The 15,194-nt window shown below is 38.4% G+C and overlaps 1 protein-coding gene across 1 annotated transcript; it reads left to right on the forward strand.

The window, feature by feature from the left end:
* The first annotated feature begins 12,156 nt into the window (after positions 1-12,156).
* LOC111913745 (serine/threonine-protein kinase AtPK2/AtPK19) lies at positions 12,157-13,130 on the forward strand. Its single transcript, XM_023909448.3, has 4 exons — positions 12,157-12,219; positions 12,505-12,645; positions 12,729-12,902; positions 13,011-13,130. The coding sequence occupies exons 1-4, from the start codon at positions 12,157-12,159 to the stop codon at positions 13,128-13,130; spliced, it is 498 nt and encodes a 165-aa protein (XP_023765216.2).
* Positions 13,131-15,194: the final 2,064 nt, after the last annotated feature.

The following is a 15,194-nucleotide window of genomic DNA, read 5'->3' on the forward strand; positions in this document are numbered from 1 at the left end:
GATGATCGCGTTGAATAAGAGAGGGGATCTCCTGGCTGATATCATTAAGTGAATTGGGAAGGATTTAAATGTTGATAGCTCCATCATTTGTTGAATGTTCCACATCAGATGAATCTGACTCATTTGATGTATCTGCTTCAAACTCATTAGCAATTTGTTCAGAAAAGAGTAGTTCCATGAAAGTTGAGGTAACAACGAAAGCATCTCTAGACATACACTCTCTTTCAACAGGAGTAAGAGGTGTAGCATTAGCATCTGGAGCATCATGTTGAGCGTGAGATTCTAGACTAGTAAGTGGAACAGATGACTCCCCCTGAGGAATTGAAGAGAAACCAATGGAGGTCTATAAACAACTTCTTCGTCTTCATCTTCAGGAGCAACCTTTGAACTAGAGGAAGAACCAGATGAACCATTTGAATACACATTGAATGATTTGAATAATGATGTGTAATCAAACAACCAATCAGGTGCCACTCTAGCATCCGTTTCATTCTCCTCCAACCAGCGCACATAAAAGGATTCAAGAATTTGCTTTGTTCTTGTTGTAGACCCTATATGCAGTCCGAGCAGCATACCCCACGAAATAACAGTCATCAACTTTGGCATGAAATTTAGGCTTGGACTCCAAGTGAAGAAGGGTGCAAGGACAACCAAATACTCGGAAGTGGATGATTGATGGTTTGTGTCCATATAAAAATTTCATACGGAGTCTTTATCTAGTCCTTGTTGATCAATACACGATTTTGAACATAGCATGCAATGCTGATCGCCTCAGCCCAAAAGAAGACAGACAACTTGGAATCACAGAGCATCGTCTTTGCAGCGACTTGCAGCATTTGAATTTTCCGCTCAGCAACACCATTTTGTTGGGGTGTGCGAACGGAACTATATTGACGCACAATTCCCTTTTTTGCACAAAAGTGATCAAGAACTGCATTCTTGAATTCTGTTCCATTATTAGTTTGTAGCGCCTTCACCTGGTGTTTGTTTGATTCTCACTCATCGCAATAAACTTCTTGATCAGATCAGCAATTCCAACTTTGTTAGATAAGAAGAAGAACCATGTAAAACACGAGAAATCATCTATCACAACCAGACAATATGAATTTCTGTTGATGCTTAGAACATTGACCGGACCAAATAAGCCATGTGCAACAATTGGAGCACCTGACTAATTGAGTTAACCAGTTTTGGCAAATGTTGTTTTCTGTGATGTTTGCCCTGGGCACAAGACACACATTTTTCAAAAGTTATGAAGTCTCTGACTGGAAGACCATGGACCATTTCGTTTTTCGCAAGACGATTCAAGTTCTTTGCATTGGTATGCCTGATTCTTCGATGCCACAACATATCATTTTGTTCGAAGACCTTTGAAAATAGGCAAGTGACTTGATCAGGGAGGTTGCTATTCATATCAATTATGTAGGCATTTCCATCCTGCTTTGATTTTACAAGAATCCATTCTTCCGGGATGACAATGCAAGGCTTTAAGATCAGACATTCCTTATCAGTGAAGTGGGTTGAATACCCTTTGTCACAGATCTGGGATACACTTAACAGGCTATGCATTAACTCGGGAGCATAGTTAACATTCTCGAAACTTAGCACTCCATTAGTCACAGTTCCTTTCTGAGTGATCTTACCACCTTCTCCACCCGCAAAGGAAACAAACCCCCCATTAAAAGTTTGAATGTTGTTCAATTGGGAGATGTCTCCAGTCATATGTCGGGACCAGCCGTTGTCGACATACCAAGGTCTGACGACATTCCTCCGCAACTGTCCCTGTAAAATGAGCGGGATCATTTAGATTTGGGAACCGAGGTCATAATTTTCGTGGGTTGACCCTTCAGATTCACAGATTTATCCTTTAAAACTTTCATCTTGGAATCATCATGTAAAGCACTTTCCAAGGATGACAATGATTGGTTGAAAGTTAATTTGGGCATCCACTGATTTGTAGGTTTATTAACAATCACAAGTGGTTTTGAAATAGTTTTCTTTTTAGTTTGCGTTGAGCGCTTGGATTTTCTACCAGGAGTGATGGAAGATCCAAAACCGCTCTTTGACGAAACCGATCTCGGCAGAGCCTTGTTCGATTTTGGCAAACTGTTTATGACTTTGTTATTAAAAACCTGTTAATTCCTTTGAAAAACTGTCATTTTCTTGTTTTGATCATCCTTCCAATCATCATCCCGAGAACAAGTTCTTGAGGACTTTCTAGCAAAAGACCTTATTCTAGTTTCGTTCTCTCCTCTTGGTGACAGATAATGTACAAAAATCTTATTTGGACAATTTCTAGCTATATGACCACCAATACCACAATTAAAACAAATCTTCATATTATTATTAAAACTGGTATTGCCTTTTTTGGATTTATTTTCTTTAATGACTCCTTTACTTTTCCCACAAGAACATGTGCAAGAAATAGATTGTGCGATAAGTGAAGGTGCATCAGATGGTGTGACATGTGGAATTGGTGTGTTTTCATTAGAAGCAATACAAACATCAGAATTTTCAAATAACTCATCAAACACTTAAACTTAATTTAGCATCAGCAGGTGCATAAGTATCACAAAAAACATTGTCATTTTTAACATCAGAAACCATAAATTCTTTATTTGGAACAATAACATCAGATTCAGACTCAGTTTTGTCATCAGAAACAGATCCTTCAAGTTCGTTCTTTGATTGATCTAAGGATTGATCTGCAGGGGAAGTAGAAATGTTAGTATTTTCAACATTAATAAATCCTCCAGAAACAAAACCAGATGGCTTGCGATAAACCATGAATGGTTCGTTGGCAATTTCCTCATTAGTTAAAGGGTGATACTGATATGTATGATTAAAAAGAGGAGGTACATTATCGTATCCTAGACCCTTTTGCTGGTTTCGCTTAAACTGCAGGCAATGGTCAATCAAGTTGGCAACTACCTCGCTTGACACATCAAATTTTTTAAAATCAAAATTTGTAGATTCAAACTTGCCTTTTAATGTATCAAGTTCAGTAATTAACTCAGCATTCTATCTCTTGATATAATCATAATTTTCACATTTGTTACTGTAGTCTTCCTGAAGTCTCCTAAAGTCCTTGATTTTTGTTTCTAACTGGGCCTTTAGGGGTTTATGTCCTTTTCTAAGTTGATAACCCTCATATCTAAGGTCCTCTACTTCTCTACATAATGATTCTATTTCGTCACGAAGTATCTTAACACAATCAATACATGCCTGAGAACAAGAAGGTAAACTTACCTCACATTTCTTGGGTTCGGAAGTAGAAGATATCGTCAGTGAAAAATGCAGCTCCATCATCCTTTCTTCAGGATCAGCCTCATCATTCTTCACAGGAACATCAACACTTACTTGGGCTAAGTGAGAATTTTCAGGTCCTGAAATATCCAGGGCTTGAATTTGATCCTCCCAGTCAAAAGACTGAGCAACCATTGCAGTCTCACTGTTGAACGTGGTACCTCCACGATTATTTCCCACAGCAACCAATGTTCTGTCATTTTTCATCCTTCGATCTGGTTTCAGGCACTCACGAGCAAAATGATATGGCTCGTGACATTTGAAGCATCGCAACTTTCCTTTATTAAATCCCACTTTCTTGTCAGCATTCATTCCCCAGTGATTCTTTCCTGTCTTCTTTATGAACTGCTTCACCCTGAACACTGCCATAGCTATTTTCCATGTAATATCCATCTCTTCCACGTGTTCTCAATGAATTTGATCCAGGTTGGCGAATGATAGTTGAGGTGGAAGTTCTCTGGCTAAAACAGCATTATAACAGTTGACAACTCTAGTGGCAAGAGCAAGATTTTCATCATTTTCTTTGGAGTTCGAGGAAGAAGCCACAACTGGCATATTGGAGGAGGGAATAGATTGTATAACAACAGATGGAGACACAGATGACATAGCAGGAAGAGATTTTGCTGATGGAGTATCAAAAGTCTGAATTTGTGGTTGTTGAACACTAAACGCTTGGCCTGGAGAGGAGATAAATGATGAAAGAGCATTCTTTGAAGAAATCCCGAGATTTGCAGTCGAATAGAAATTCACATGATTAATCTCTCGCTGCTTATCATCAAGATCATTCGCTTTGATGATCGCCATTGTTTCAGCAAGAGTGAGACGATTCAGATCCTTGGTCTTCTTAATAACATCTACATTCATGTCCCATGACTTTGGAAGAGCATTCAGTTTCATTTTATTTATCTTGAACTTGGTCAAAAAGATCCCAGATATGTTCATCTCAGTAGCGGGAGTTGTGAATCGCAGCAGCTGTGCCTCAAGGGTTTCTTCAACTTTCTCAAAATCCTCATCTGTATAGTTCTCAACTGCTTTGTCAATTTTTTGTCCTGCAACAGTGGTGGTAATTCGGACTGGACCCTTGATGATACTTCACCAAACTTTGAAATGTTTCACTTTAATATACTGTTCAATTCGGTATTTCCATTCAGGAAACCTATCTACAGACAACAGTCTTGGAATACGTGTAGTTGTGCCTATGACAGAGTCCAGTTCATGGTGATGTGTTTGAATTTGAGAATCCATTTTGATGGAACAACAACAAACAACAAAAAAATAAAAATTTGTCAACCAAGATGAGTGTAGCCGCACACCCTAGCCGCTCACGCCAATCGTACACCTGATAGCACACATGACCATACAATTGACCGCACATCTAACCGCACACTTCTAACCGCACACACCTAACCGTACACGACTAACCGCACACTCTTAGTCGCACACGTCCAACCGCACACACTCGATAGCCAACCACACACCTTCAGCAACCAATGTCACACCCCGAAACCATGAACGATGGAAATTTTCTGGGGCGGAGGACGTCATGTAAAGTATCACAACAATGAATAGTAGTAAACAAGAAACAACATCATCCATTGCATTAATAATATAATTTCATCCAAGTGTGTTCTGTCAAGTTATATAGACACCAAAAATATGTATATCAAAATAAAAGATGAGTCTTGAACGAGCACCATCTTCTCTAAACCTGGCACCAGTACCTGTCTACTGGTGACCTGAGAATACAAGTTATTTTGAAAGAGAGTATCAACTTTAAAGCTGGTGAGATCATAAGTATATTAGTGTATGTATTTGTATGAAAGTATTTCTAAGATGTTTTGAACTCTCCTAGAAAACCCTATGTTTCCTACTAAAAGTAGCCCTTTACCAAGACATCCAGTGTCTGTGTGTGTCTCTTGTAAGAGTGTGTATTTTCCCAAATCCGACTATCATTAACCAAAAATATAGTTTTTACATTACCGTGCATCATGTGAATGTTCACGAAGTGAATGTAAAGGGAAAATATTATAGTACTGTAGTATTGTAATAAGTAACTACTTCTGTACTAACTACCTTAAACCAATTGTAATTTAAAGTAACATGTGATCGGCCTGTATCCTGCTACCGACTCTAGTAAAACGACGATGTAAGACGCCGTAAGAAATGACATTTGGCACCCGTAGACTTGCAAGTCCCACTATAGCGAGCAGCAAGGTGTAGGATAGTCAATCCAGTATAGATCTGTACGCAAACTCATTCGCTCCCCAATTAAGGAGATTCTGGATACAACAACGGTCATGGTAGGTAGTGCCATGCCCCATTTAGTGGCTCACATAACTGCATGAATCTATATGTAATGAATATGCTAGCTGTATTGTATGTTCTCCCTCTGTCTAGCCTGTATGTATTGTAATGTTCTACGTGTACTAGCTGTATTGTGTGTTCTCTCTCTATCTAGCAAGTATTGAAATGTACTGTGTGTACTAGCTGTATTGTGTGTTCTCTCTATCTAGCAATTATTGACTCATGAATGAACTGACTCGTTGTATGATTCTTTGTTCTAGTAATAGTATTAGTAACTTCCTAAACTACGCCTATCGTAGCTTACTAGTAATATGACTTTTACGTATGAATATGAATGTATACCCTTGCTACCCAAGGGTGTTGAATTGACTGATAGAACTTTTATGTCTATATATGTATACATAATAATAGAACTAATACTTAGACGACCTTCGGACGGATAACCGATGCCCTAAAGCCACATCCCAACGAGCAAAAGGAGATAAAGCGAGCTAGCCTTCCTAAGTACTTTAAACATTACTTATATAACTATACATACATAGGCATGCATTGGACAATATAAAAGTATAAATGAGTTTAAGTAAAAGAATTTGACAAGCAAAAGAGTTTGTAAAATAGTTTGAAGCAAAACAGTTTGATAACACAGTTTGAAAAGTAAGAAAACCACTTGTTTGGTAGTTATTAATCACATGTGATTGATATAATAACTAAAACTATTCAACTTGTATCCCCCCCCCCCCCCGATAAAAGCATTTAAAAACATTTAAAAGGTCAATTTAAGGGGTATGAACTCACCTGTAGTGAGTGGTATGGATGAACTGATGAAACATGATTGCTAGGTGTCAAGTGAAGTCTTGAACACACACAAGGATCCTAGTTAACATATAATACCACATATAAGAATCCAATTAGTCTTAAAACAACTAATCAACAAAGTTAAGACATCCTAGGACATACTAAACACCTTATATAATTGTTATAAGTCCCTAAGATTGCATCAAAGTGTTGTAGGACATTGCTATTGAGTTTAAGGTTCAAAGGTAACCCCTGATATGAGTTTACGGTTTTGTGACCATCACTCATTGAGTTTACGGTCGTAAACTCATGAGTTTATGGTCTTAAACTCATGCTTCCTTGACCATAGGTTGTTTTGAAGCTCTACAAGTCCTTAGAAGCATTACCACTTGAAGTATAAGCCTATGGAAGGGATTAGGGCACCATTTCACTCCTAAATGGAGTTTACGGTTCTTGGACCATTTCCTTTTGGGTTTACGGTCGTAACCCCCTATGGTTTATGGTCTTTTGATGTTTTTCAAGCCCTTAACTCATCAAGGAATGGATCTATGCAAGTTTCCAGGGCTTAGGAGGGACTAGGGCACAGTTTGGCACCCCTTTATAGGGTTTACGGTTCAAGAACATCTTGAACCGTAAACACCTTTGATCCTTGGTTTCTTGGGTGGTTTCTTGATGTATGTAAGTGTAACAATCCATAAGATACTCTAGGATAGAATTACTTACAAGATAGAGGCTTGAAAAGGTGCTAAAAGTCCAAGAACACTAGTATGTGTTCTTGGTGTTCTTGGTGAAACTTGAAGATCTAACCTTTTGGAATGATTTCACGGATGGAAGTGTGTTAGATCACTAGATTAAGTAATATATCAACTTAATAGGGCTAGAAACACTTAAAAGTTGAAGATCTTGCAGAATTGTTGGATGATACTTGAGAGAGAATTGAGATTTGGATCTTGATTTTGTGAAAAAGGGTAAATAATGACTAAGTGTCACTTATATACCCCCAATTTAGGGTTTACGACTGTAAATACTTTTGTTTAGGCCATAAACTCCAAACTCTTGGATCATTGGGGTATTATTGTTGCACAATAAACCCTTAAGCATCCTCTCTCCTGATATCTCCTAAAGTGCTAATCTTAAAATACTCAAACTTATTCCAAAAAGCTTGAAAATTAGCAGCAATAGTTCTGACTTCTATTGAATTGAAATGTTGTACAGAATAGAAATTTCGGGTTGTCACAACCAACCACACACCTTCAGCAGCCAACCGCACACCTTCAACATCACACTCAAAAATCCAATTGACATTGATTAGGCTTTGATACTAATTTTAAGTCCCAATCTCTTAGATCCAAATCAATGATCAAGTGATATTGCAATCAATTAGAGTGTAGAAGGAGTAGAATATGAATTAAACCAAGCATGCACACATTTATATCATATAAATGTCAAATACACAATGGAAACACATACACGCGTCACACCAAAACTGACACAGACACAGGCTATTTATACCACACACAGCAGCACACAAGTGTACAGCCGCACACACCCACAATCATATTACAACCACCAAAATACACTCTAACACCCTACCAAGACCTATACATGAGAATGCCTAGCCCAAACCACTAAATTATAGCCTATCACCATCTCTTTTATAGGTATGAAGTGGGCATATTTGGTTAATCTATCAACAACTACCCATATAGTATCATAACCTGCGGTAGTCTTTAGCAACTTGGTGAAAAAGTACATTGCAATCTTCTCCCACTTACACTTGGGAATATCTGGTTGTTCTAATAATCCTGAGGGTCGTTGATGTGCTGCCTTGACCTTCGAACATGTTAGGCACTTGCTTACGTAGCTCACAATCTCAACCTTCATGTTTGACCACTAATAATGGGCCTTTAGGTCCATATACCTCTTGTCCGCTCTTAGATGAATGGAATACTTAGTCTTTTGAGCTTCATCTAAGACTAGTTTCCTTGGTTGATCTATATTTCAGAACCCATACTCGGTTCATGAAATATCTCGTTCCATCATCCTTTACTTTGAGCTATCTTTCCATACCTCTAAGGCTTTCTTCTTCAACATTTCCTTTCGTTAAAGCCTCGAGCCAATAAATTCTAATATGGGAGATTATATTTGACTAAATAGTCATTGTAAGTGATAATATACTACAAATTCATCATTACCTTTTGGAAGAGATAGTATTGGTGCACTACACAACATGTTCTTCAGCTTTTGGAAAGGTGCTCCATGCCTGTCTTCCCAAATGAATTGTACTTCCTTTTGGGTTAACATTATGTGGGGTTTGGCTATACGAGAGAAATTCTCTATAAATCTCCTGTAGTAGTCGTCCAATCCTAGAAATTGATACACTTCTTTTGGAATCTTCAGTGCTTCCCAATTCTTGACTGCTCCTATCTTAGAAGGGTCGATATGAATTTCTTTACTGCTCACCACATGCCCAATAAAGCGTACTTCTCTTAACCAAAATTTACAGTTAGAAAATTTGGCGTACAACGTTTCTTTCCTGAACAACTCTAAGATTACTCAAAGGTGTTGTCCATGCTCTTCCTTGGTTCGTGAGTATACCAGAATATCGTCGATGAATACAATCATGAATTTATCCAAGTAGGGTTTACACACTCGATTCATAAGATCCATAAAGACAGTCGGGGCATTGGTCAATCTGAAAGGCATGGCCAAGAATTCATAACGACCGTAGCGTGTTCTGAACTCAATCTTTGGAATGCCATTTTCCATTACTCGAAGTTGATGATATCCTGATCTCAAGTTGATCTTAGATAAGTAAATAGACCATTGCAATTGATCAAAGAGATCGTCTATTCGTGGTAGCTGATATCTATTCTTAATGGTCAACTTATTTAGCTCTCTGTAGTCTATGCATATTTGATAAGATTCGTCCTTCTTCTTGAAAAATAAAACAGGTGTAACACCCGCTCCGAGAAGGTTCATTTATCAAATCTAGAAACCCACGTGCTAGCCTCTCCCACTCAACCCGCGGAAATATAACAAGTACAGATCATCTTCCCGATCCCAAATAACTGCAGCCCTCTGCTCAACAGAGTATGTCCCAAAACTAGGAAGCTCGAACAGCTCCTCCCCTTGTCGTCGTTACAGTTGTTTAAGCTGCCGCGGCAACCATCTCGACAATGGTTGCATGGCGCTCGTCGAAATACTCAACCATGGCGGTCTTAATAGACCCGACATCTCCAGAAACTGCCCCCGGACAATCTTGATCACCTTGTAGTATCCAGGATTTTCCAGGTATTATTGCGATTCATTATAATTAAGGTGAGCTGTGGTGTGGGTTGGACTTGATTTTTAGGCCTTGCTAGTGGGCTGAGGGAGTTGCGTACGCAGGGCGTACAATGTCGAGTACGCCCATCATACTCGTGGAAAGGAAGCGCGGAGGTCAATCACGTACGCCCAACGTACCGAGAGTACGCCCATCGTACATGTGTAGATCCTTAAACCCTAAAAATCATAGTTGCTCCCTATATAAAGAACACAACCCCTGTTGGTTCAGCCTCCCTTCACTCTAACCTAGCCACCACAAAAACCCTAGCTCCCTTTGTGTGCCTTTGTGTTCTAAAAGCCTTTTGAGAGTGTTTGTGTGTTATTCTAGTGAGAAAAAAAGAAAAGAGCTTGAAGAAGGAGCAAGGATCACTACTAGAAAATAGACCTTTAATGACGTGCTTTTTACGACACGCGCTGATTAATGATACGCAAAAGGACGTGCCCTTAAAATAGTGTCATCTCTTCAAAAAAATTTAGGATTTACGTCACGCATTACTGCGTGCCCTTAATTTAGTGTCTCAAGAAAAAAAATTAAAAACACGGAGGGCGCTTTATCTTAAACGCGCGTCGTCTTTACCTGTCGCTTTATAATTTTAATGAAACACACTTTTAGTAGACAAGGGGGAAACGAAATCCCCAAAATTTTGAAAACCCGCCTTTTTTTTCTATCTTCTATCTATCTTTCATCCTTGCAATCCACTCTCCTCTCTCTGATACTCTCTCCTCTAGATCTCCCTTCATTCTCTACCTCCCGTCTCTCTGTAAACCCTAAGCCATCGCCACCTCCCTTCTCTCTAGCACGTGCTAGGCCAGGGTTTTAGTAGATACTGGGGAAAATGAAATCCCCAAAATTTTGAAAACCCGCTTCTTTTTTATCCTCCGTTTGTGTGCTTTTCCATGGCGAAGAAAAAAGAACTAAGGTGTGTTTCCCCAATTCAAAATTAACGCTAATTGCTTCTTAAACTGTATGTTATTTTATAGTTTTTTTGGGTGATTTACAGCCAACGAATTCTAACGATTTTCATTTATTGTGCACATGTTTTCGAATTCTAACGATTTTCATTTATTGTGCAGATGTTGAGCGATTTTATCGACTGTGCGATCCAGGCGTGTATTAGGGTTTCGTTTTTTCCTACCGCTTCCGTGAAATCTCCACTGGGGATCGATCGGCACTTGTTATCTAACAACACACCGACAAACACCACCGAAGATGGCTTTAATTCCTCCGCTTATCGATCCTCTATCTTCTTCCCTACTCTGTTGTACAACTACTTCCGCCCCCGCCACCGCCTTCTTCCACCGTTTGTGTCTAACCTCATCTCCTCCAGTGCTCGCCGCTACGCTTTCTTCTCCTTTCCGCCTTACAGATCCTCGCAGACCATTGCTCATCGTCGCTGCAGCTACCAGTTTGATGTCCAATTTCGTTCAGGTACAACTCTTCTCAGTGTAATTTGTGAGTTTAGTTTCGGATAAATTTCTTTGTAGATTAGTCTGTAATACGTGTTGTTACCCTTTTCGGACATTTGAAAATAGACGTGATCATGAAACAGGAGCTAAATTTGTTGTTACCCTAAGCATCGCCTCGACAGAAATGGAAGAACAAAGTGATTCGCTAAATTTGTTTTTCAGTTCGTATTGATCGCTAATTTTGTCCCAATCCTTCCAATTCGATGTTCCAGATCATTTTTATATTTGAATTGGTAACTAGTATGGTAAGAATTTTGTCCCAATCCTTCCAATTCGATGTTCCAGATCACCCCTGCTTCTGATTTTTTAGCTTCCTGGTCAGGCCGACTCATAGAATTATTCCCCACAAACCCTTTGACTTCCGAAACATCACCCTCATCCTTGTTCTTTCCCATAACCTTGTTACTTTTCCAACTTTGCCCCTGTTCAATCTTTGAATCATTAGACTTTCCTTTCATTGGCTGAATATTCCCATAATACCCCTGCCCATTTTTACCTCCTGTCTTCCCACCTCTATCAAAACTAAATTCCAAATTTTCCTGATTATTCCCATTACACCCCTCATAGCGAATTCCAGCAGAAGCCCCAGAATTTCCAATTTTCGGATAATTCCCTTTTTGCCCCTGCTTGCGGTTTCCAGCAAAAACCCCTGAACCTTCATTTTTCGAGAAATTCCCTTGATGCCCCTGACTCGAAAACTGTTTTTCCCCCCTGTAGCTTCTTTTGAAAAAAAATTTCCATTATTTCCTTTGGTTTTCTTCACCACATCAATGCCTAACTAAATTGGCTATGTTTCTTGTTCTTTTTCTTAACCAAAGTTTATCAACTTTGTGAATATTATTCTGACTTGTTTTGATATTTATTTTTGATATTTTGTTCTTAATGTTGGTTCTAACTTCTATTTTTTTTTCAAACAGTTACAAGGGACCTGAATAGGGGTTTTCTGAATTTGTAGTGATGGCTGCAGACACTGAAGATTTTGAAATGATTTCCCATATTCCATTCCTTACTAAATATAAGGTATGTTTCTAATATTTTTGTTCCTTCAAAAGAAGAATTGGGGAGAGAATGTGGAGTTAAAAAACCGGTGCTTTCATGTTCGTTGACCAGCATTGAAAGAAGTCAACTAAGATCCCAAATCCAGCAACTCAAGGTTTACTTGATTATCTTCTCATAATCTTTAATCTAATTACACACTATCAGATCAATGTTTTTTCTGCAATTTCTTCTTTTACATTGTCTTCTACAAGTTACTGTTCTACTACTGTTTAGCATGATACAACCAAGGATTGTATTATGTTGAAGATTATTCGTGTTCTTCCCCGTACTGTTCCTAGCCGTCAAGTGAAAGCAAACTCCTCAACATGGGAGGCATCGGGTGAGACATTAAACAACATTGACCATGAAGCAATGGCTGTTGACCCTGCACTTGTATTAACCATCCAGGTTGGCAGTTGTCATTAAAAAGATGATGTTTATTATTGTGGTAAAATGTTTTGGTTTAACTTTACTGAATTATTATTATTCAGGTTATGTTGACTGACTTTGGGGTAGCAAAGCAATTTGATGAAAGCACAAGGTTAAATTCCATGTGTGGGACATTAGAATATATGACACCTGAAATTGTACAAGGGAGGGGCCATGATAAGGCCGCTGATTGGTGGAGTGTTGGAATTTTAATGTATGAAATGCTTTCTGGAAATGTTGGTGTGTTGTCACCCTTAATTACTTTTAATAAATCACTATTAAATTCCCATTACTTTTAGCGTGAGGGTAATAATGTAATTTTGTTCGACATTGTATCTTTGCAGCCTTCGTTTAGAGGTGGAAACAGACAGAAGATTCAGGAGAAAATAGTGAATGACAAGATAAAGCTTCCAGGATTCTTGTCAAGTGAAGCACATTCGCTTTTGAAAGGGGTAATGTTGTAATTTGTAATACTATATGCATGTGTTATAGTTGTTGGATAATATTATATGCATGGGAATACAACAATTTCTGTTTTGAGCTTCTCACCTGATGGAGAGGTACAACCGTTCATGCTATTTTAATACATGATGAAACAGAAACACTACAAGTTTTTTTTCAATTAATTTTTAAATATATATATATATATATATATATATATATATATATATATATATATATATATATATATATATATATATGGTAGGGGTTGATAGCTTTCTCTTAGCTTGGTTGAATGATAAGATGGTGGTCATTGGGATCCATGTGATTAGAATATCCCTGGTGCTCCAACATTTTTGCCAGGTAAACCCATCTGGCCAGACCTCTGCATTGCCTCCTACAAGGTCTGTTACTTGTTATTATGATTTATGATTCTGAGGGTATTTAGGTCATTAACTCAGAATTTTGCGTTTTCAACTTTACAGGTAGATCACACTTGCTTGGCTAAACGTTATTATGTATGCTTTCAAACTTGTCTTCTTCCTGAATTCTTTTTCTTTGTAAGTTTAGCCTTATTCTTTTCTTCAATTAAGTGTTGTCTGGAGAGTGTTGTATGAACAACAATAAATCAACATTTTTTTCCTTCTTTTTCTTGTATGAACAATAGATAGTCATAGTTTGACTTAATTAGTTGCTTATTTTGTTTATTAGTTGCTTGTTTTCTAGCTTATTATAGTCACTGATTGGTTTCTTGTTATGCTTAAATCTTAACAGCTATCATGGCAACCTTCAACAGTAGTTTTGGACCGGCACCTTCTTGCAAAAGATATCGTGTACGTGTTCTTCTGCTGCTATTGTGGATTCGGGAACATCCTTGCTTACTGGTCCAACTGTATGTATCTCACGTGAAGCTTCTGTTAGAATTATTAATCTTAGAGATTTCAAGTTTTTCATATTTCTTGTATCTAATTAGTTTGTAAATTTCCGTTACAACTTTTATTGATTTGTTTTATCTTTCCATGGAACGATTATTTTTATGACATTATATTTTGTGCAATGGATTGTATTTTTGTATATGATATTTTATTTATTAAGAGACATTAAATGAAAATTTAATTTCAAAATTAATAAATCTATAAATAATATTTTTTTTAAATATATAAAATTATGATACGCAAAAATGTGTGTCATCTTCATTTATGACATGGCCTTTCTTGACAGGGGCTTTCTTGATACGCATTGCGTGTCATTAACACGCGCGTCGTAAGGTTACGACACGCGAATGCGTGTCGTCTTCCTTTATGACAGGGCCTTCCTTGATACGCATTGCGTGTCGTAAACGCGCGTCGTAATTGCACGTCATAATGAGCGTCGTAAATGCGCGTCGTCTCTCTTTATGACAGGGCCTTCCTTGACGCGCATTTGCGCGTCGTCTGAGCGTTTTACGACGTGCAATGAGCGTCGTAAAAGACTGTTTTTCTAGTAGTGGATCCACCAAGAGCTTGTAGATCCAGAGGATTGACACCATTTCTGAATCTTTTGAGGTATCAAGTTCCATACTTGACCATTGTATGCCTAGATTTGTTTATTTGGGGTTTGTATGAGTTCTGGATCCCATAGTTGGGAGTGTTTGAGTATTGTTAGTTCCAGAGCTTAAGAGTTGTCCTTCTGGACTATTGGAAGCACATGGAGTCATAAAAATCGGATCTTGGTGGTTAAGCCAAAACCATGCAAGGACTAGATGGTCATAAAGTTGGATTAATGGACCAAAATCATGTTTTTACCGCAACCTTGCATGCAATCACATAAAGTTCGTGACTTTATGGTCTAGGAGGTCTAGTAGGACATGGATCTAGATTTTGGACGTAAAGGCTTAATGAATTAAGTCAAGGATGAAGTCCCAAGGAAGCTGGTCGATACGTTGGGTGTACTCCCTGGTACGCCGCACGTACTGGGTCAACTTCCCATATTTGCTCAAGACCAGCGTACGTGCTAGGTACGCCGCACGTACGCATGCAAAGTGGATTTCTTGGGTTTTTGGGCCATAGAAGGTTGGGTCTAGACTTTTGGGCCTTATAGCCCACTAT

This window comes from Lactuca sativa, chromosome 9, assembly GCF_002870075.4.
Source record: "Lactuca sativa cultivar Salinas chromosome 9, Lsat_Salinas_v11, whole genome shotgun sequence".
Classification (NCBI taxonomy): Eukaryota; Viridiplantae; Streptophyta; class Magnoliopsida; order Asterales; family Asteraceae; genus Lactuca; species Lactuca sativa.